General features: G+C 40.6%; 1 protein-coding gene and 1 long non-coding RNA gene across 2 annotated transcripts in view; both read left to right on the top strand.

The window, feature by feature from the left end:
• Positions 1-1,402: 1,402 nt before the first annotated feature.
• PNRC1 (proline rich nuclear receptor coactivator 1) lies at positions 1,403-5,462 on the top strand. The gene is made up of 2 exons (XM_081528565.1): positions 1,403-2,080; positions 4,381-5,462. The coding sequence occupies exons 1-2, from the start codon at positions 1,535-1,537 to the stop codon at positions 4,822-4,824; spliced, it is 990 nt and encodes a 329-aa protein (XP_081384691.1). The 5' UTR covers positions 1,403-1,534; the 3' UTR covers positions 4,825-5,462.
• A 9,970-nt stretch (positions 5,463-15,432) lies between these two features.
• Positions 15,433-16,034, top strand: part of LOC145520989 (uncharacterized) — a 42,094-nt gene continuing 41,492 nt past the window's right edge. The window contains exon 1 of the long non-coding RNA XR_014064970.1: positions 15,433-15,482. This is a non-coding gene — a long non-coding RNA (uncharacterized LOC145520989). The remainder of the gene's footprint in view (positions 15,483-16,034) is intronic.

The raw sequence follows: 16,034 nt of genomic DNA, 5'->3' as shown, positions 1-16,034 counted from the left end.
TGGTATTCCAATAACCTATCATCTAGTGTTGCAAGCAGTACGATGGTGTTAAAATTTTAGTCTTGCCTGATCTGGAGTTCAAATTCTGTTAACTTGCTTATTGTATGACATTTGACAAGTACTTTTTGCCTCTCTAAGCCTGCCTTCAGGATTCCCTAGTGGCTCAGAGGGTAAAGAGTCTGCCTGTAATGCAAAAGACCTGAGTTCGATCCCTGGGTCGGGAAGATCCCTTGGCGAAGAAAAAGGCAACCCACTCTAAGTATTCTTGTCTGGAAAATCTCATGGATGGAGGAGCCTCGTGGGCTACAGTCCATAGGGTCTCCAAGAGTCGGACACCGAGCTGCTTCATTTTCACTTTCAAGCCTGTGTTCTCTCCTGTAAACTAGGGATAAAATATAGTACCTATTCCTTAGAGTTCTTTCGAGTTTCAAATGAGATAATTAATGTAAAAAACAGGTCATGGTACATAAGTGTTAGATAAATAACCACAATTCTTTCTGTGTGTGAGCGCAGTACGGGGAGACGATGAATTTCTATCAACACAGAGCAAGTAAAATGCAGTGTGTTGCAGAACTGTTTCACTTTCTCCCTTTGAGACGCAACCCTCCTCCTCTGCTTCCTTCTCAGTACCAAGCACTGTTTCGCGATCCAAAGTCCCGCCGTATGAAAGCAGTAACATTTCCAACGCGCAATTACGGATAATGGATAACTTTTTATGTAATAAGAAGTCAGTTTCATCAAGTCACTCTCTTAATTTTTACTCCGATTACCATGGCTAATGAGCAGCGTTTCTCACCCAGGTTAATGAAAAAACGTGAGCACTTCATCAAATGTAATGTAAATGTGGACTGGTTTTCCGGCTGCGAGGAGTGAAACTCTTACAACGTACTCTGAAATCTTAAAATTAAAAAAAAAAACCACAATAATAATGCTATTATGTTGGGCTTGAAATAAATACTTCTCCAAGGTCAGTGGCTGGGGAGTAGGCGTCAGTGGTCTTGACGCTTTCAGATTCTTTCTCCCTGGCTCCCGCCCCCAACCCCAACAACGCCCAAATCAGCCCAGATCTGGCTGTCGGATCAATGCCTTCACGGCAAAGTGCAAGGGTAAGTAAGGAGGAGTCAGGATCGGGGGGTGGGGCAGATGGGGCTGAAACGGAACTTCATTGTTCGCGGGACCGACTCTTCCCGAAAGAGCCCGTTGGCAGCGCCTGCGCAGTGCGCGCTCTTTGTGCCTGGCTGCAGCAGCGGGTTGTTTGTGTGTGTCTCTTCCAGGCGGTGGAGGCGGAGCCTGATGGGCGTGACCTGCTCTGTCGCACTCTGATTGGGCTCTCTCAGGAAGGTGGGCGGGCATAGGGCGGAGCTTCGGATAACAACACTCAGAGCGGAGGCTGAGGATATTTGTTGCTGCGCCGCCACCGCCCGAGCCATGGACCGCGATTCACTCCGGCTCTCTTAGCAGCAGCCGCCGCCGCCCTGTGATCTGTGGCCTCACTCGCTCCTTCTACTCCCGAGCCACTTTTCCGCTCAGCGCTATGACCGTCGTTTCTGTCCCACAGCGGGAGCCGCTTGTTTTAGGCGGCCGCCTTGCGTCCATGGGCTTTTCCACCCGCGGTTACTTCGGCGCCCTCCCGATGGTTACCACTGCTCCGCCGCCTTTACCCCGGATCCCGGACTCCCGGGCGCTACCTCCCACCCTGTTCCTCCCTCACTTCTTAGGGGGAGACGGTCCCTGTCTGACCCCCCAGCCTCGCGCCCCGGCAGCTCTTCCCAACTGCAGCCTCGTTGCGGCGGGGGGCACCCCTCGGGCGGCACCAAAGAAGCGACGAAAGAAGAAGGTGCGGACCAGCCCGTCGGGGCAGCTACCCAGCCGCTTCCACCAGTACCAGCAGCACCGGCCGAGCCTGGAGGGCGGGCAGAGTCCCGCGACGGGCCATGGCGGAGCGCAGCAAGTCCCAGACCAGGCCCAGGCCGCCGCCTGGGTCCCAGCTCCTGCGACCGCAACCCGAACTGAGGAAGCGAGCCCTTTACTTGGCTCGCTGCCGCCCGCGGCGCCCGGCCAACCCTCGTTCAGAAGAGAGGTAAGGGCCACGAGGGGGACGGAGGGGGAACCGTTGGCGTTCTGGCCTCTATACGGCCACAGCCGGGCCCCGACGTTTGGGGCCCTGCGCCGAGGGGTCGGGGAGGGGGGCGGGGGCCGGGGCGAGGGGCGGCTGTTTACTCGGGAGGGAAGTTTCCGTGACGCCGGCTCCCTTCTTGCTGGGGGGAGGGGAGGAGGCCTGCGCTGGCACCGCTGATTGGCTCCGGGGAGCCGGCCAATGAGAGGAGCCGCTGCGCCCCAGCAACAGCCCGGATTTAGAAGGCTGGCGGCGTTCCAGGGGGTTTCGGCGTTCAGGGCGCGCGGGGGGCGGGGGAGGGAAGCGGCCCGCGGGAAGCTGACGTCAGCGCGCGCTACGTGCAGAGCGCTCCGGCGCCCATGAAGGAGGCGAGCGGGCGGCGATGGAGTGCCAGCGTGCGAGCCACCCGGCGGCTTCCCGACCGCTGGTAGTGCCAAAACCGGTCGGGACGCGCGTACGGTCTCTCGCCTCCCTGTGTGGGGTTCTCAGTGGGCCGTCAGCCGCTCGCTTACGTTGGCTTTTTGTTGAGTTGTGAGGTGCCTGGTGTTGGGCGTCGGTCCAACTGGGGCGCAGCTCCTTGCCGGGCCGACCTGCTTAGCTGTACTTTTCAACTTTGAAAGTTGGCAGGAGCGACGGTAGAGTTGGGTTGTTTCTTTGAAGCGGTAAATTCTCGGTGTTTATCAGGTGAACGGCATTTACGGTTTAACCATCCCCACTATGTATGCTGTGCCAGGCTTCCTTCATGGAAGGTAGTGTTGTGTCCAGAAGGATGAAGTTTTCGAAAGAAAAGTTATCAATTGACGTTATGATGCCCAGTTGCTGTTAAAGGACTAGGATAAAACTGATAAAACTTAGATGGTATTAAGTCGCTAAGGTAATAATTACATCGAAATAAGACATTTTTTCCTTTAATTTCAAAGATTTTCATAATAATGAAAACAAGTTACTGCTATTTGTTGAAAGAATATTTAAGAGATTTGCAGCTTATCTAGCTGTGCCCTTGCAAAAATTAAATTTGTCCGCCGTGAGTCCTAAAAATTTTGTATAGGTTCTTTTTTTCAATTCCATCGGCTTCCCTGGTGGCTCAGACGGTAAAGAATCCGCCTGCAGTGCAGGAGACCCAGGTTCAGTCCTTGGGTCGGGAAGATCCCCTGGAGAAGGGAACGGCAACCCACTCCAGTATTCTTGCCTGGGAAATCTCATGGACAGAGGAGCCTGTCCGGCTACAGGCCGTGGGGTCACAAAAGAGTCGGACACGACTGAACGTCTTACACTTCTATGGCTCTTCTGAAATATTAGTGATAATGTAAAAACGAGCTTTTATATTTGTTTCCTAGTAAGATTACTTTTTCTAGAACTATATTCAAACCTGGGCGCTCTCTGTTGCAGTTACCACTTTTGACTTGGTTATGTTACCTTGTGTTCTGGCTTTCTATTTGTGTCCTACTTCCCTTCGGCATTACATGTGTTGCAAGGACAGTGATCTAATAGATCTTGTCTTTCCATCCTCTCATCGCTTCCTATAAGGATCACTTGAGTTAGGAAAGTGATTAGAATTAAGGCAATAAAGTTCTTGAAGCAATTGTTAAACAGAAAGTAGGGGGCAGGCAGAAATCGCCTTTACCATTAGGTATAAAAGTGGAAAGGATGATAGAGTTTTTTTAGTATTTAAATTTCTGAAATTTTATTTTCAGAAGCTGGGAGATCATTTTTAATGTATTATACTTAGTAACCATTGTCAAAAAATTTCCTCACTCCTCACATTTCCTGGCTCCTGCTAATCAGATTTTTATTCTGAACTATTTTTTAAAGTACCTGTCTTACAAGGTAGATAGTGTATCTGTTAACATAGTTTTTCTTTCAAATCTGCCAAAGCATTTGAAAATTTCTGTTGGAAAACTCCGATTGTAGAAACACTGACCTTTGTTAGGAAGAGGTTGGCATACTTGTTTGGAAGAAAGCGCATTACTCTTCTTTCCAGAAAGATGAAATGGTTACCTTGGGCCTTTTACTGTATGTTTTAGAATCAGCTCATACACTGCACAGGTAACAGTGATTAACTATTTTCAGTGGTAAAATTAGATATGTGCATATTTGGACATTAGTGTTTAAGTGCAGCAAGCACATTTAATCAAGACAGTGAATGAAAGTCCAGGAGAACTTTTTAAAAAAATAAATATTAGCTATATGGTGAGGTTCATGACTGCTTTTTTATCATGAGACTGTATTCACTTTTATTTTTATTATGTTCCTTGTCTTTGTAGGTTTTAAAATCAAAGACGGGAAAATCGGAGAAAATTGCCATTCCCCACGGCCAGCTTGTTCATGGTATACCCTTGTGTGAACAACCAAAGATAAACAGACAGAAAAACAAATATAACTTACCACTAACCAAGATCACCTCTGCAAAACGAAATGAAAATAACTTTTGGCAGGATTCTGTTTCATCCGATATAATTCAGAAGCAGGAAAAAAAGCCTTTTAAAAATACTGAGAATATTAAAAATAAGCATTTGAAGAAATCATCATTTCTAACTGAAGTGAGCCAAAAGGAGAATTATGCTGGGGCAAAGTTTAGTGATCCACCATCTCCTAGTGTTCTTCCAAAGCCTCCTAGTCACTGGATGGGAACCACCATCGAGAATTCCAACCAAAATAGGGAGTTGATGGCAGTACACTTAAAAACTCTCCTAAAAGTTCAGACTTAGATCTCAGTATGTATGTAAAACATAGTTTTTCCAAAATCCCTGGACTCCTTTAAAAGAAGTGGTACAGAAATGGAAAATTGCCTTGTTGTAACATACAAGGGCAGAAGATGAGTTTAAAAAATTACAAACAGCTTGTATTATATTTTATATTTTGTAAATACTGTATACCATGTATTATGTGTATATTGTTCATACTTGAGAGGTACATTATAGTTTTGTTATGAAAGTATGTATTTTGCCCTGCCCAAATGGTAGGTGTTTTGTATATATACAATGGAGAAATTTTAAGTGTGCTAAGGCACATATAAGACCAATTTATTTGCACAAGGTACTGAGATTTTTTTTCAAGAAACAGCTGTTGAATCTCAAGGTGAAGATCTCAATGTGAACAGTTTACTAATGCACTACTGAAGTTAAATCTGTGGCACAATCATTGTAAACATAGGGTTTGTCTATGTTTCTCTAAATTGATTTCTGCCTTCTAATCTGTAATTACTGGAAAACTTCTATTCCCATTTTTACCAAACTTAATTTCTGGTTTTTGGTTTATATCCATTCAAATTTAAAATTTTAATGCCAACAAAATCGGTTGTAATCAAATTTTAAAACAATAATAATAATTTGGCCCCCCCTTTTAAGTCTTGACTCTTTGTGTGTGATTGTTTTTTCATGTTGGAATGTGTAACTAGGAGATGGATTTTAACCTTCCATTTCACTGGCTAAATGTTTATACTAATTGTATGTCCTCTTGAAATTTGGAGAGTCTTAATTTAACACTGCTACCTCTAAGGGGAGGAATTCCCCATCTTATGAATGGAAATGGTTGTGGGCAAAAGTATAGCTGATTTAGTTTATAGCTTAGAATATGTTTTTATTTTTGAACTGTTTCGTTAAGTACCATTTGACTTACCACATTTACAATGAAGGAAAAGGGCACTTTTTTAGTTTCATATTTTCAAATTTTCAATATACTGGTTTTCAAAAGCAGTATATTGATACTGAATGGGATACTTGAATCAAAGCAAATATAACATGTTAAAATAATGGAGATTCTGAAATCTGAAGCTTGCTTGAAGTTACTGTAGCATATGTGTTTTTTTACTTTAAAATTCAAACTTCTCTCAATAGCGTATAAGGTCTATTCCAGTAAGAAATTCTAGAACACAATTTTCCCTTTTCATTATACAAAGCCAAGGTTATCCCAAACAGTACAAAGGAAAAAGTGGTAATGAGTAATTGGTCAATATTTAGACGTGAAAATGTAAAGTTGTTAAAAGGTTATATATGATTTTATAAAATAGTATAGATGAGAAAGGTACTACCATCCTGAGGGGAGAAAATGAGTCTTAAGTCTCATTTTCTTGGATCCTTCGGTTCACACAAGGGAGGACCTAACTTTAGAATCCTATTGACTTGATAAGCAGTGCCATGATGGCATGATGACTTGTTACTGCCACCACAAAATCTCTTAAGAATTTACAACTTGTAAACAACCCATCCAGCCATTTTTCTTTGGCACTGATTGTAACATACCTTGTTCTTATGAATTTAGAAAAAGTTACACTTAATTTACATACAGGTGTATATAGCTAGATTTTTAAAAAGCATTTAGAGAAACTAAGATACAGGGTGCACTTTCAACCTTGTGAAGACTTTTAGCCAAGAGGAGTGCTAATACACTGGTAAAGAAGATGGCTAAATTTTTTAAGGGATACAAGGAAATTATAAATAATAAACTTTATAGTTTGAAAAGTGGTTGAAATAGATTACAGATATATTTAGTGAGAAGGTGTTCAATTTAAGTTGGATAGTTTTGTTTTTACAGTAAAACAGTTACTTAGCAGTCTTAGTCCCTTCAGACTACTATAACAAAATACTAGAGACTGGGTAGCTTATAAACAAAATTTCTCTGTTCTGTAGGCTGGGAAGTCCAAGATCAAGGCATCAGTAGATTTAGAGTTTAGGGCTTCCCAGGTGGTGCTAGTGGTAAAGAGTGTGCCTGCCAATGCAGGAGATGGAGGTTCCACCCCAGGGTCAGGAAGATCCCCTAGAGGGAGGGGATGGCAACCCACTCCAGTGTTCTTCCCTGGAGAATCACATGGATAGAGCCTGGTGAGCTTCAGTCCATAGGGTTGCAAAGAATCGGGACAGGACTGAAGTGAGTTAGCATGTAAGCATGCTCGAGAGCCCTCGTGAGGTTTGTAGCAGGTGACCTTTAGCTGTGTATGCGCATGGCACAGGTGGGGGAGCTTTCTGGGCTCCCTTTTATAAGGACATGAATCCCATTCATGAGGGTTCCTGCCCTCCTAATCACTTGCCAAGTCTCTACCTCCTAGTATTACCACCTTGGAGGCTGGGTTTCAACATAAAAATTCAGACCATAGTGCAGCCTAATTAGCAATTATTTTTCTCCTATTGGAGTTTCTTGAAACATTTCCTCCTAATGTTCCTGTAATTTGTTTTGTGGGGGTATAAAGCACACTGCGGTTTTCTGCTACAGACCTAAATTTTAACTAATAGCCTAGTTTAAAATTGCAAAGGGGTAAAAGGTGTACATGAGTGGAAAAAAATTGTTCCATGCAGTGGCACTTCCTCTATAAAACATATGTGATTTAGAATCTTACACTGAAGTGTCTAGGTAAATTTGTACAATTTGATACTGAGTTTATTCAGCTCATACCACTGATGTAGTGACAATATAGAAAGTGCTTTTATTTGCATTAATCTTGGTGCTAAGTAATTCGTGTCCTTGCAGAATGAGAAAAGAAAAAAGGTAATAAAAGACCAAATTACAATATTAAAAGATTGATGGGAGCCATTCTTTTCAAACTTAAAGGTGGTTTTTAAGTTAAAATACAAACTTAAGGGTAGTTTATAAATTTGAAGATCTGAATGTATTATCAAGTAATTTACATTCTACTCTTAACCAGGTTTCAGGTTTTTAGGCATTACTATACCCCGTTCCTTCACAAATTAGTACAAACTAGTACAAATGTGGGAAATGAATGGGATCCAGTTATGCTTTACTTAAAACCACTTGTATTTCTTTTGCTTAGTACGTGGTTTTTAAACTAGCTAAAAACCCATAGTACTTGTTCTGTTTTCACCTGCCTTCATTAAAAGCCCTTACTCAACTTTTGGTGTTGAGAAGGAACAAAACCCGGGCCCATCCCAGTGCTTTTACCCCTCAGCACCAGGGCCCAGCATGGACCTGGTAAGGAGGGCACAGTGGGCATCCACCCGAGTCAGGGAAATGAGGATTATGAGGAACTGTGAGTGTAGTGGATAAACTAGACCCCTCTGATGCCCTGTTCCTCAGCTCCCAGCATGTTCTCAAAAGCAAATGTCTGGGGAAGAATAGGGCTGTCAGCTCAAAGCCACCAACCTCTGCCCTATTTATTCCTGGTTCCTCCAGAAGCAGTGCTGGGGAGAAACGAATATTCAATGGTTTGAGATTACCAAAAGATGCAAGGCAAGTGTTTTGTGGGGGAAGCTGGTTTTGTGATTGAGGCGGTGGGTTAATTTTGAGTTGAGTCCACAGGGTTGGAATGGGATAACGACTGAGCAACTAACCCTTTCACTGAGCTCCTGTGGTAGCTCAGATGGTAAAGAATCTGCCTGCAGTGCAAGAGACCAGGGTTCAATCCCTGAGTTGGGAAGATCCCCTGGAGAAGGTAATGGCAACCTATCCAGTGTTCTTGTCTGGGAAATACCATGGACAGAGGAGTCTGATGGGCTACAATGGGATTGCAGAGTTGAACATGACTGAGCAACAGACACTTTCTCCATTAAGCAATCAGTTCTAGAAAGGAAGATGCAAAGGAACTTCTGTTTGATACTGGCATTATTGTATGAGTCTTCATTCCTGCTCACGTAAATGTGGATGTCTTTCTTACAGATGGGAAATTCATTTTAGGAGTTAAGCCCATAGTTAAAAATTCCCCCGATTGTTAAGTCATCAAGTTTAGCTTTTTAAAATAGTATGTTGTAAATATTACCACTAATTGGCCTACATGAGTTCTAAAGTCTCCCAAATCTTAGTCTATGATTTCCTGAAATGGCTCATTTATGTGCATATGCACAATTCTTCGTAGGATAAAAATCCTAACAATGAAACTAATATAGAGTCCTTGCCTTGGATAAAAACTTCAACCACTACTCCCCTCTTTGTTTGAAAAACCTGTTCTTTTGTGTCATTTTTGAGCAGCATGTCTACTGTTGGGAATGTGGGGGATTAAGTGTGAAGTATGTTCAGGAGATAGCTAACCCTTGGACAACACAGGTTCAAACTGAGCAGGTCCACTTTATACACACGTATTTTAAAAATATTAAATACTACATGATCTGCAGTTGGCTGAATCCCAGGATGTGGAACCTTGGATATGAAGGAATCACAGATACCAGAATTAGACTAATTTATATGCATGTTTCCTTCAACTGCAAGGGTTTGGTGCATCCAACCTATGAGTTGCTCAGGGGTCAACTGTACAAGGATAAGTGGCGAAACTAAAAGTTAACAGCATAGGTGGGTGAGGGAGAAATGGCCACCGTTAACTAAAATACAAGCTGCATTCCCTTCACCATACACCCTACCGAATGTCTTTTGAGAAGGTAAAAACACGTCAAGTCACTGTGTCTTCCAGCAGGTGGTTACTAACTATTGAGTAGGGATCATCTCCTTGGGAATCAGACACTCTGGAAGGGGCATTGCGTGGGGCCTTAAAATAGTATATGACATGCAAAGAAAAGCTGAATAACTGTCACAGGTAAAAGTTTTAGCAGTGTTATATGAAAAGATGTGGACTACCCAGTAGCTTGAGAATTGCAGAGCTGGAAGATTCCGTCTTGAATGGTGTATTGGGGTAATAACATGAAGGGCCTTAAATTCAATGTTTAAGAGTTTCAACTTTATAAGCATGACAGTCATCAGAGGTTTATGAACAAGGTAATAAGATTCTAAAGGAAAACGTGAAAAGATGGAGTGTAGTTTGGAAAGGGAAAGCTTGAGACACGAAAGCCACTTGAGGATTCAGTTTAAAAAAAAGCCTAAAGGACATTATCGGAGGTTATACAGAGGGCTTACAGATGGACTTATTTGGGAGATGTTTTGAAGGTAGAATTCAGACTCAAGAAACTGAATGAAGGGTGAGAAAAAGATTTAATTTAAAATTGAGCCATTAAGAAGACAAAGCCAGCAATTATGGAACTTTGGAAGGGGCTGGAATTGTAGAGGAAGGTAATTTTGATTTGCGTGTTGAACTTTGAGATGTGTGTAGGATATCCAAGTGGAAATATACAGCAAGTAAGGTCAGGTCAGGCCAAGAGGTACAGCCGTGGTAACTGCACAAAAACACTAATTACAACATGCATATGAAACTGAAGTATTGTCTTCTGTATTTTCTCCTTTTCCCCTCCTTAGGTTAGCACCTTTACCAGTACTCCTGACCTCATCCTTTCTGTCTCCTATAAACTCTAGATTTCATCTATGATGGTAAATGGCTTAAAGTATTTCCTCTGAAACAGTATTAAATGATGGTTAGTTACTACTGACCTGTAAAAGTCCATTAGTAATGGTTCTAATACTAAATTCTGGATTCAAAACAGACAGCAGGGGGCCGCCTGCTGAAATTTTCTGAATTTCAAACTGGGTAAAACTGATCTTTTATAATCCTGTAACTTTTTGTAAGTCTTACCCCTTCTAATGACTGTCCCATTTTGTTGCTGAATACGTTTTTCTTTATCGGAGGGTGGAAGCCCCGGACTCCCATGCCCTCTATGCAGCTGATACCTGCTTCAGGTTGAGGGAGTCAAGCAGATGTACTTACACGTGGATATGAAAGGCTGACAGTCTCATCATCTTCCTCTATATAGTTAAAATTTTGAAGGACACTGCTGAATGAAAACATTTAAAAATCACAAGCCTGCTCTTCTAGCCCTGAGGTAACTCCTCCAAGTTGTTTTTTTGTACTTTATTCCTTTCCTGAATCCATAAATCTTTCAAAAGTTTCCAAATGGGGAAACAGTATGTCTGTTATGAAATGAATTATTGTAAGCACACACCATGTGTAATTCAGGAGCTCACTTGTTTTTGTAACTGAAAAGGAATTTGAGAGTACATTTTATAGACTGCTTTTCATAAACACTCAAAAAATTAACCTTTGAAAGAAACTTTCTTGAAAATTTTAGGATTCTCTGAAGGTATGGGGTGGATGAAGTTTTAAGAGTTAGGGATAATCTATTTTATGCTTGAATTAAATTTTTTCTTTAAATCTCTTGGATTAGATTGTTTTACTCTGACAGTTTTCAGATTACTTTTCATATCCTTTGCAATTTCCTTGGGAGTTCTAATTGAATATGCTAAGAAGTATGAGTAATATTCCCAACACCCAAGAATTGTATTTGCCAAAACTAAACTTGTGAATTACAACTTAAGATTTATAGAAGGTGTTACATTTACTGAGGGTTCATTGTCAAGATCTTAGAAGTTTGTTGTTGTTTAGTCATTAAGTCGTGTCGGGACTCTTTGGGACCCCATGGACTGTAGCCTGCCAGGCTCCTCTATCCATGGGATTTCTCAGGCAAGAATACTGGAGTGGATTGCCATTTCCTTCCCCAGCGGATCTTCCCAACCCAGGAATTGAACCCACATCTCCTGCTTGGCAAGCAGACTCTTTACCACTGAGCCACCAGGTAAAGTGAAAGTGAAAGCAGGTCAGTTGTGTCCGAATCTTTGGGACCCCATGGACTATACAGTCCATGGAATTCTCTAGGCCAGAATACTGGAGTGGGTAGCCTTTCCCTTCTCCAGGGGATGTTCTTAACCCAGGGATCAAACCCAGGTCTCCTGCATTGCAGGCGGATTCTTTACCAGCTGAGCCACAAGGGAAGCCCCATATATACACGTGCTGTGTGCTCAGTTGTGTCTTTGTGACCCTTTGAACTGTAGCCTGCCAGGCTCCTCTGTCCATGGGATCCTTCAAGCTACTCCTAAATTAGTACAGGTAGTTCCTTTGTTCTAAGATTAGAAATCAACCTGATTAGTTGTCAAAGCCAAATTACAAACCAGTCTAGAATCTTCAAATGGCAGGATGAACACATTCTGGTGACTTTTTGATTATTTCCGACATGGAAATGTTTGATTTAATTGAACTCAAATTGCCTTCTAACAGTAAGGTCTTTAAACAGGAAGATCTTTATTTCACTCTGCTTGGCAGCATGGAACCAGAGGCCTTTGGCTCTTCCTATCAAAATCTTGGAGAGATCTACAATTTGGGAGATCTTCTTGCTAAGTGGCTGTCAACGGTCCTTTTAAACGTTGAAATTACCCTTAAAGTGATCAGACATTAAGGGCTCTCACATTTTATTAATAGAACAAAAGGATTATCAAAGGTTAGATTTCCTTTTTCAGTCAGCCTTCCAAGGATCCTAGTCACTGTGCACTCAGTCCAGTCTCTTTAAATATTTGTGTGTTCCTTAGGTTACTGTAAATCATCTGATCTTTGAAATCACACCCTGAATTTTAAAACTAAGAAAACAGCATTATGTTTATGAAAGATAATCAAGATTTTTTTATCATTCTTTTGCTAACTGGAAAAGCCTACTTATGAACATTCCAATTTTCAAAAATTTACTAAATGTTAAAATAACTGAGAAGGATGTGATAAAGCAAGCATAATTTACTGTTCAATTGTAGACTCTACATAATTAATGAATATATGGGTATTCATTGTAAGATTACCTTATTAAAGATTTTTACAACAAAATGTTAACAGAATTGGGGAGAATGAAGGCTGCTTATACACGTTAAAAATTATAATGAATATCCTAGTAGCTTCCCTGGTGGTTCAGTCAGTAAAGAATCCACCTGCAATGCAGGAGACCTGGGTTTGATCTCTGGTTCGAGAATATACCCTGGAGAAGAAAATGGCAATGCACTCCAGTATTCTTACCTGGGAAATCCCATGGACAGAGGAGCCTAGCAGGCAGTTCATGGGTCGATTTAGCGATTAAACCACATTACTCCTACATTATACACAAATTGAATATTTGCCAACAATTCCAAAAATTCATTTACATTAAATATAAAAGCACAAATAAGTCAATCTTTTGAGGTTGTAAACAATGTTTTTTCTTTACACTTTCAACTAGGCTACTTGGTTGGTTATAACTTCTAAAATAACATAACTCTAGTCAATGAAATACCAAAGTCATTGTAAATAAGAACTGAAAAATTAGAGAAATGATAATATATTTAAGCATTGGCTTATTTGGGAAATGTGACAATTGTTATTTAATGTTAATGTTGACAAAAATGTTAGCTTGAAACTAAATTTAGAGGAGGATGAAGAGGTAGGTGGAGACTATAGAGATTCTGAAGGGCATTTATCATAACTGCCCATGGTTTGAGAGGAAAGTTAAAGAATGATCTACAGTGGAATAACCTGCACTTCAAGCAGTGTAAGGAAACACCTGTTTGTATGAGATGCCCAAAGGAGAAGAAAGGGGATGGCTAGAGGGCTGGTTAGCACTGAAGGGACCAGGAAGTAGATAGACAAAGCAGCATGCAACTCTCTGGCTCCTACTCTTTAAAGCCTTTAATGCTGAATTAACATCCGTGGAGCTAATGAAAAGTTAAAAGCGTTTAAATTTATTCAAGTGTAGTTCCGCTTTCCATGATAGATATTCATGTAAAACCACGACATTTTAGTCAAAAGTAGATAACAGGTGGTGGACAAAAGTGTGGTCACTAAAACCTCTTTGAATATTAGTTATACTTGACTACTGACAACCAGCTAAGAGCACCTTATACAAGTGCTTTTCATGTATGAGATACTGTAGAATAAAATTTTATTATCCATATTTTTAAGTGGAATAAAAAAAACCCACATAGATTATATGACAAGACTAGGGAATGAATTATAAAGTATAAAACAATACCAAAAATGGTTAGACTTATTATACACATTAAAAATTATAATGAATATCTTAACAAAACTAGAGCCTGAGTATTTCTAATTCAGCTACATTGAACATTTTAAGGCCAAAATTTTAACGTTTATTGACAATGATGAATGTAAATGCTTTTCCTTAAGGTTCTTATGAAATTATGTCAGTGTTAAAATAAATTTAACACTCTTTCTCATTTTTAAAATGTAAAAATGCCCTGAAACATTCAACCAATTATACAGCTTACGTCAGAGTACTTTCTCCTCAAGGTGTAAAATATTAAAGCAGATACTGCCTCACATATTTAATAGGAATGGTTTTTAGTTTCACCTCACAAAAAAATCATTAATTTTTTTTCTTACTACTGAAACAGGCTATCACTTGAGCCTGGAAGACTATTATTTTATATTGAGATTTCTGTTGACATAAATCAATTTAACAACATTTTAAGACTACTTATCAGGAGTAAGCTAAGAAAACTAGAATGTAGTTATTTCTTTAGGAAACAGCTGCTCATAGCAAAGAATCCTGGGTTTCCTCAATCTACATCTACATCCACTTCTAAAAAGCATATAGTTCTTAGGTATTTAGCTCATAAAATTATACTCCTGAATTCGGGAAGCTGTAACTTTGCTTCTTGTTTCAGTTATACTTTTTCTGAGAAACTACGCATCCTACACAAGATGCAAGACATAAGATCAAACAATAATAAACGTGATCAATCCACTTCTAGCAAAAGCACTGATTACTGGCTAGATATTCTCATTTGGAGACTGACCCTTTACATTTTCTATCCACATTCTGAAAGAACCTGAAAGCTGACACACCATTAAGATATTCTTGATTTTATAGCCTATTTAAATATTAGTTTATAAACTAAGTAGGCTTTAAGAGGTAGCTTTAATATGGTGTTTTGAGTTATGTGAACCAAATATGCTTAAAACTGCATAATGCATTTAAAAATGGTAACCATCAACCCTCTTGAGCATCTACTTCCACAAGTTGATACTATTTTTTTCATATATTCAAAATTGTGGTATACTCCTAAAATATAAGCTTCAAGAAGAGTAATCATATAACCTTTTCCCCCAAATATAATTAAAACATTATACCATGTTTTGTGGGGGAATATTACTGAGGTATAGTAGCCTAGGTGTATTTTTAAATTCCCAATTTCTTCATGACTCCTTTATAGTCCATCCACCTTCACTGTGGGCTGTCCCAGCTCTACTGTGTTCCTGGGATGGGATCAGTGCATCAGGAACATTCTCTAAGTGGGGGGTGGGGCCAGGAGGGGTTCAGGGAATCCCAGTCAAGAATGAAGTACTTACTTCCCTGAGCCTGTTTATGTGAGGCAATGGGGCCTGGTCTGGGATGCACAAGCTTGGTTAATTTGCTTGATTTAAGAGCATCTTGTACAAGATACAAATTTTGCAGAGGGCCTAAACTGACCTGGAAGACCAATGCTAGAGCTAATGCTATGATCCTAAATATCCTATTTTCATCAAGGGAGTGATTCAGATGGCTAAGTTCATAATCTTCACTTAATGCCTAAATGTTTTCTAATTGAATATATGAGTTTTGAGACTAATATCTGGATGTATCACTGAATCACTGGTTTTTAAACTATTAGGAGTCACAGACTTGTTTTAAAATCTACAGGTGCTAGATCTGAAGCTTTGGTTTCATGATGCTGGATTAAGATCCTCTGCGTAAGTAGCAATGTTATACAAGTACCTCAGATATTCTGCCACCCTGTTTGGAAAAAAATTTTAAATCCAAGTAGGAAATTACAATTTTAATGTAGTTTAGGAGAATTATGGGCTTTCCTGAAAAGCTCAGTTGGTAAAGAATCCACCTGCAATGCAGGAGACCCTGGTTTGATTCCTGGATTGGGAAGATCTGGTGGAGAAGGGATAGGCTACACGCTCCAGTGTTCTTGGGTTTCCCTTGTGGCTCAGCTGGTAAAAAATCTGCCTGCAATGCGGGAGACATGGGTTCGATCCCTGCGTTGGGAAAAATCCTCTGGAGAAGGGAAAGGCTACCTACTCCATATGGCCTAGAGAATTCTAGGGTTACAAAGAGTTCTTTAGAAGAACTCGAACAATATTTCTAAATGTTTCTTCTTTTAAACTCTGATTTTGCCTCATGCAATGGAACTGGAACAAAGACAGATACTCGTATTTATTTGTAATAGAAGAGCATGTCTTAGAATAGTAGTACCTCAAGTAATATATCTCAGATAACACATAAAGTCCTGAAAT

Source organism: Giraffa tippelskirchi, chromosome 9 (assembly GCF_054371585.1).
Source record: "Giraffa tippelskirchi isolate mGirTip1 chromosome 9, T2T-mGirTip1v1.2.pri, whole genome shotgun sequence".
Classification (NCBI taxonomy): domain Eukaryota; kingdom Metazoa; phylum Chordata; class Mammalia; order Artiodactyla; family Giraffidae; genus Giraffa; species Giraffa tippelskirchi.
The sequence above is the reverse complement of the archived record's forward strand: the minus strand, read 5'-3'. Positions and strand labels throughout refer to the sequence as shown.

Bases quoted from the DNA above. Each gene is read 5' to 3' on its own strand.
- PNRC1 (XM_081528565.1), top strand. From the start codon at position 1,535: ATGACCGTCGTTTCTGTCCCACAGCGGGAGCCGCTTGTTTTAGGCGGC. The intron at 2,081-4,380 runs GTAAGGGCCACG...TTGTCTTTGTAG, and splicing joins AACCCTCGTTCAGAAGAGAG to GTTTTAAAATCAAAGACGGG.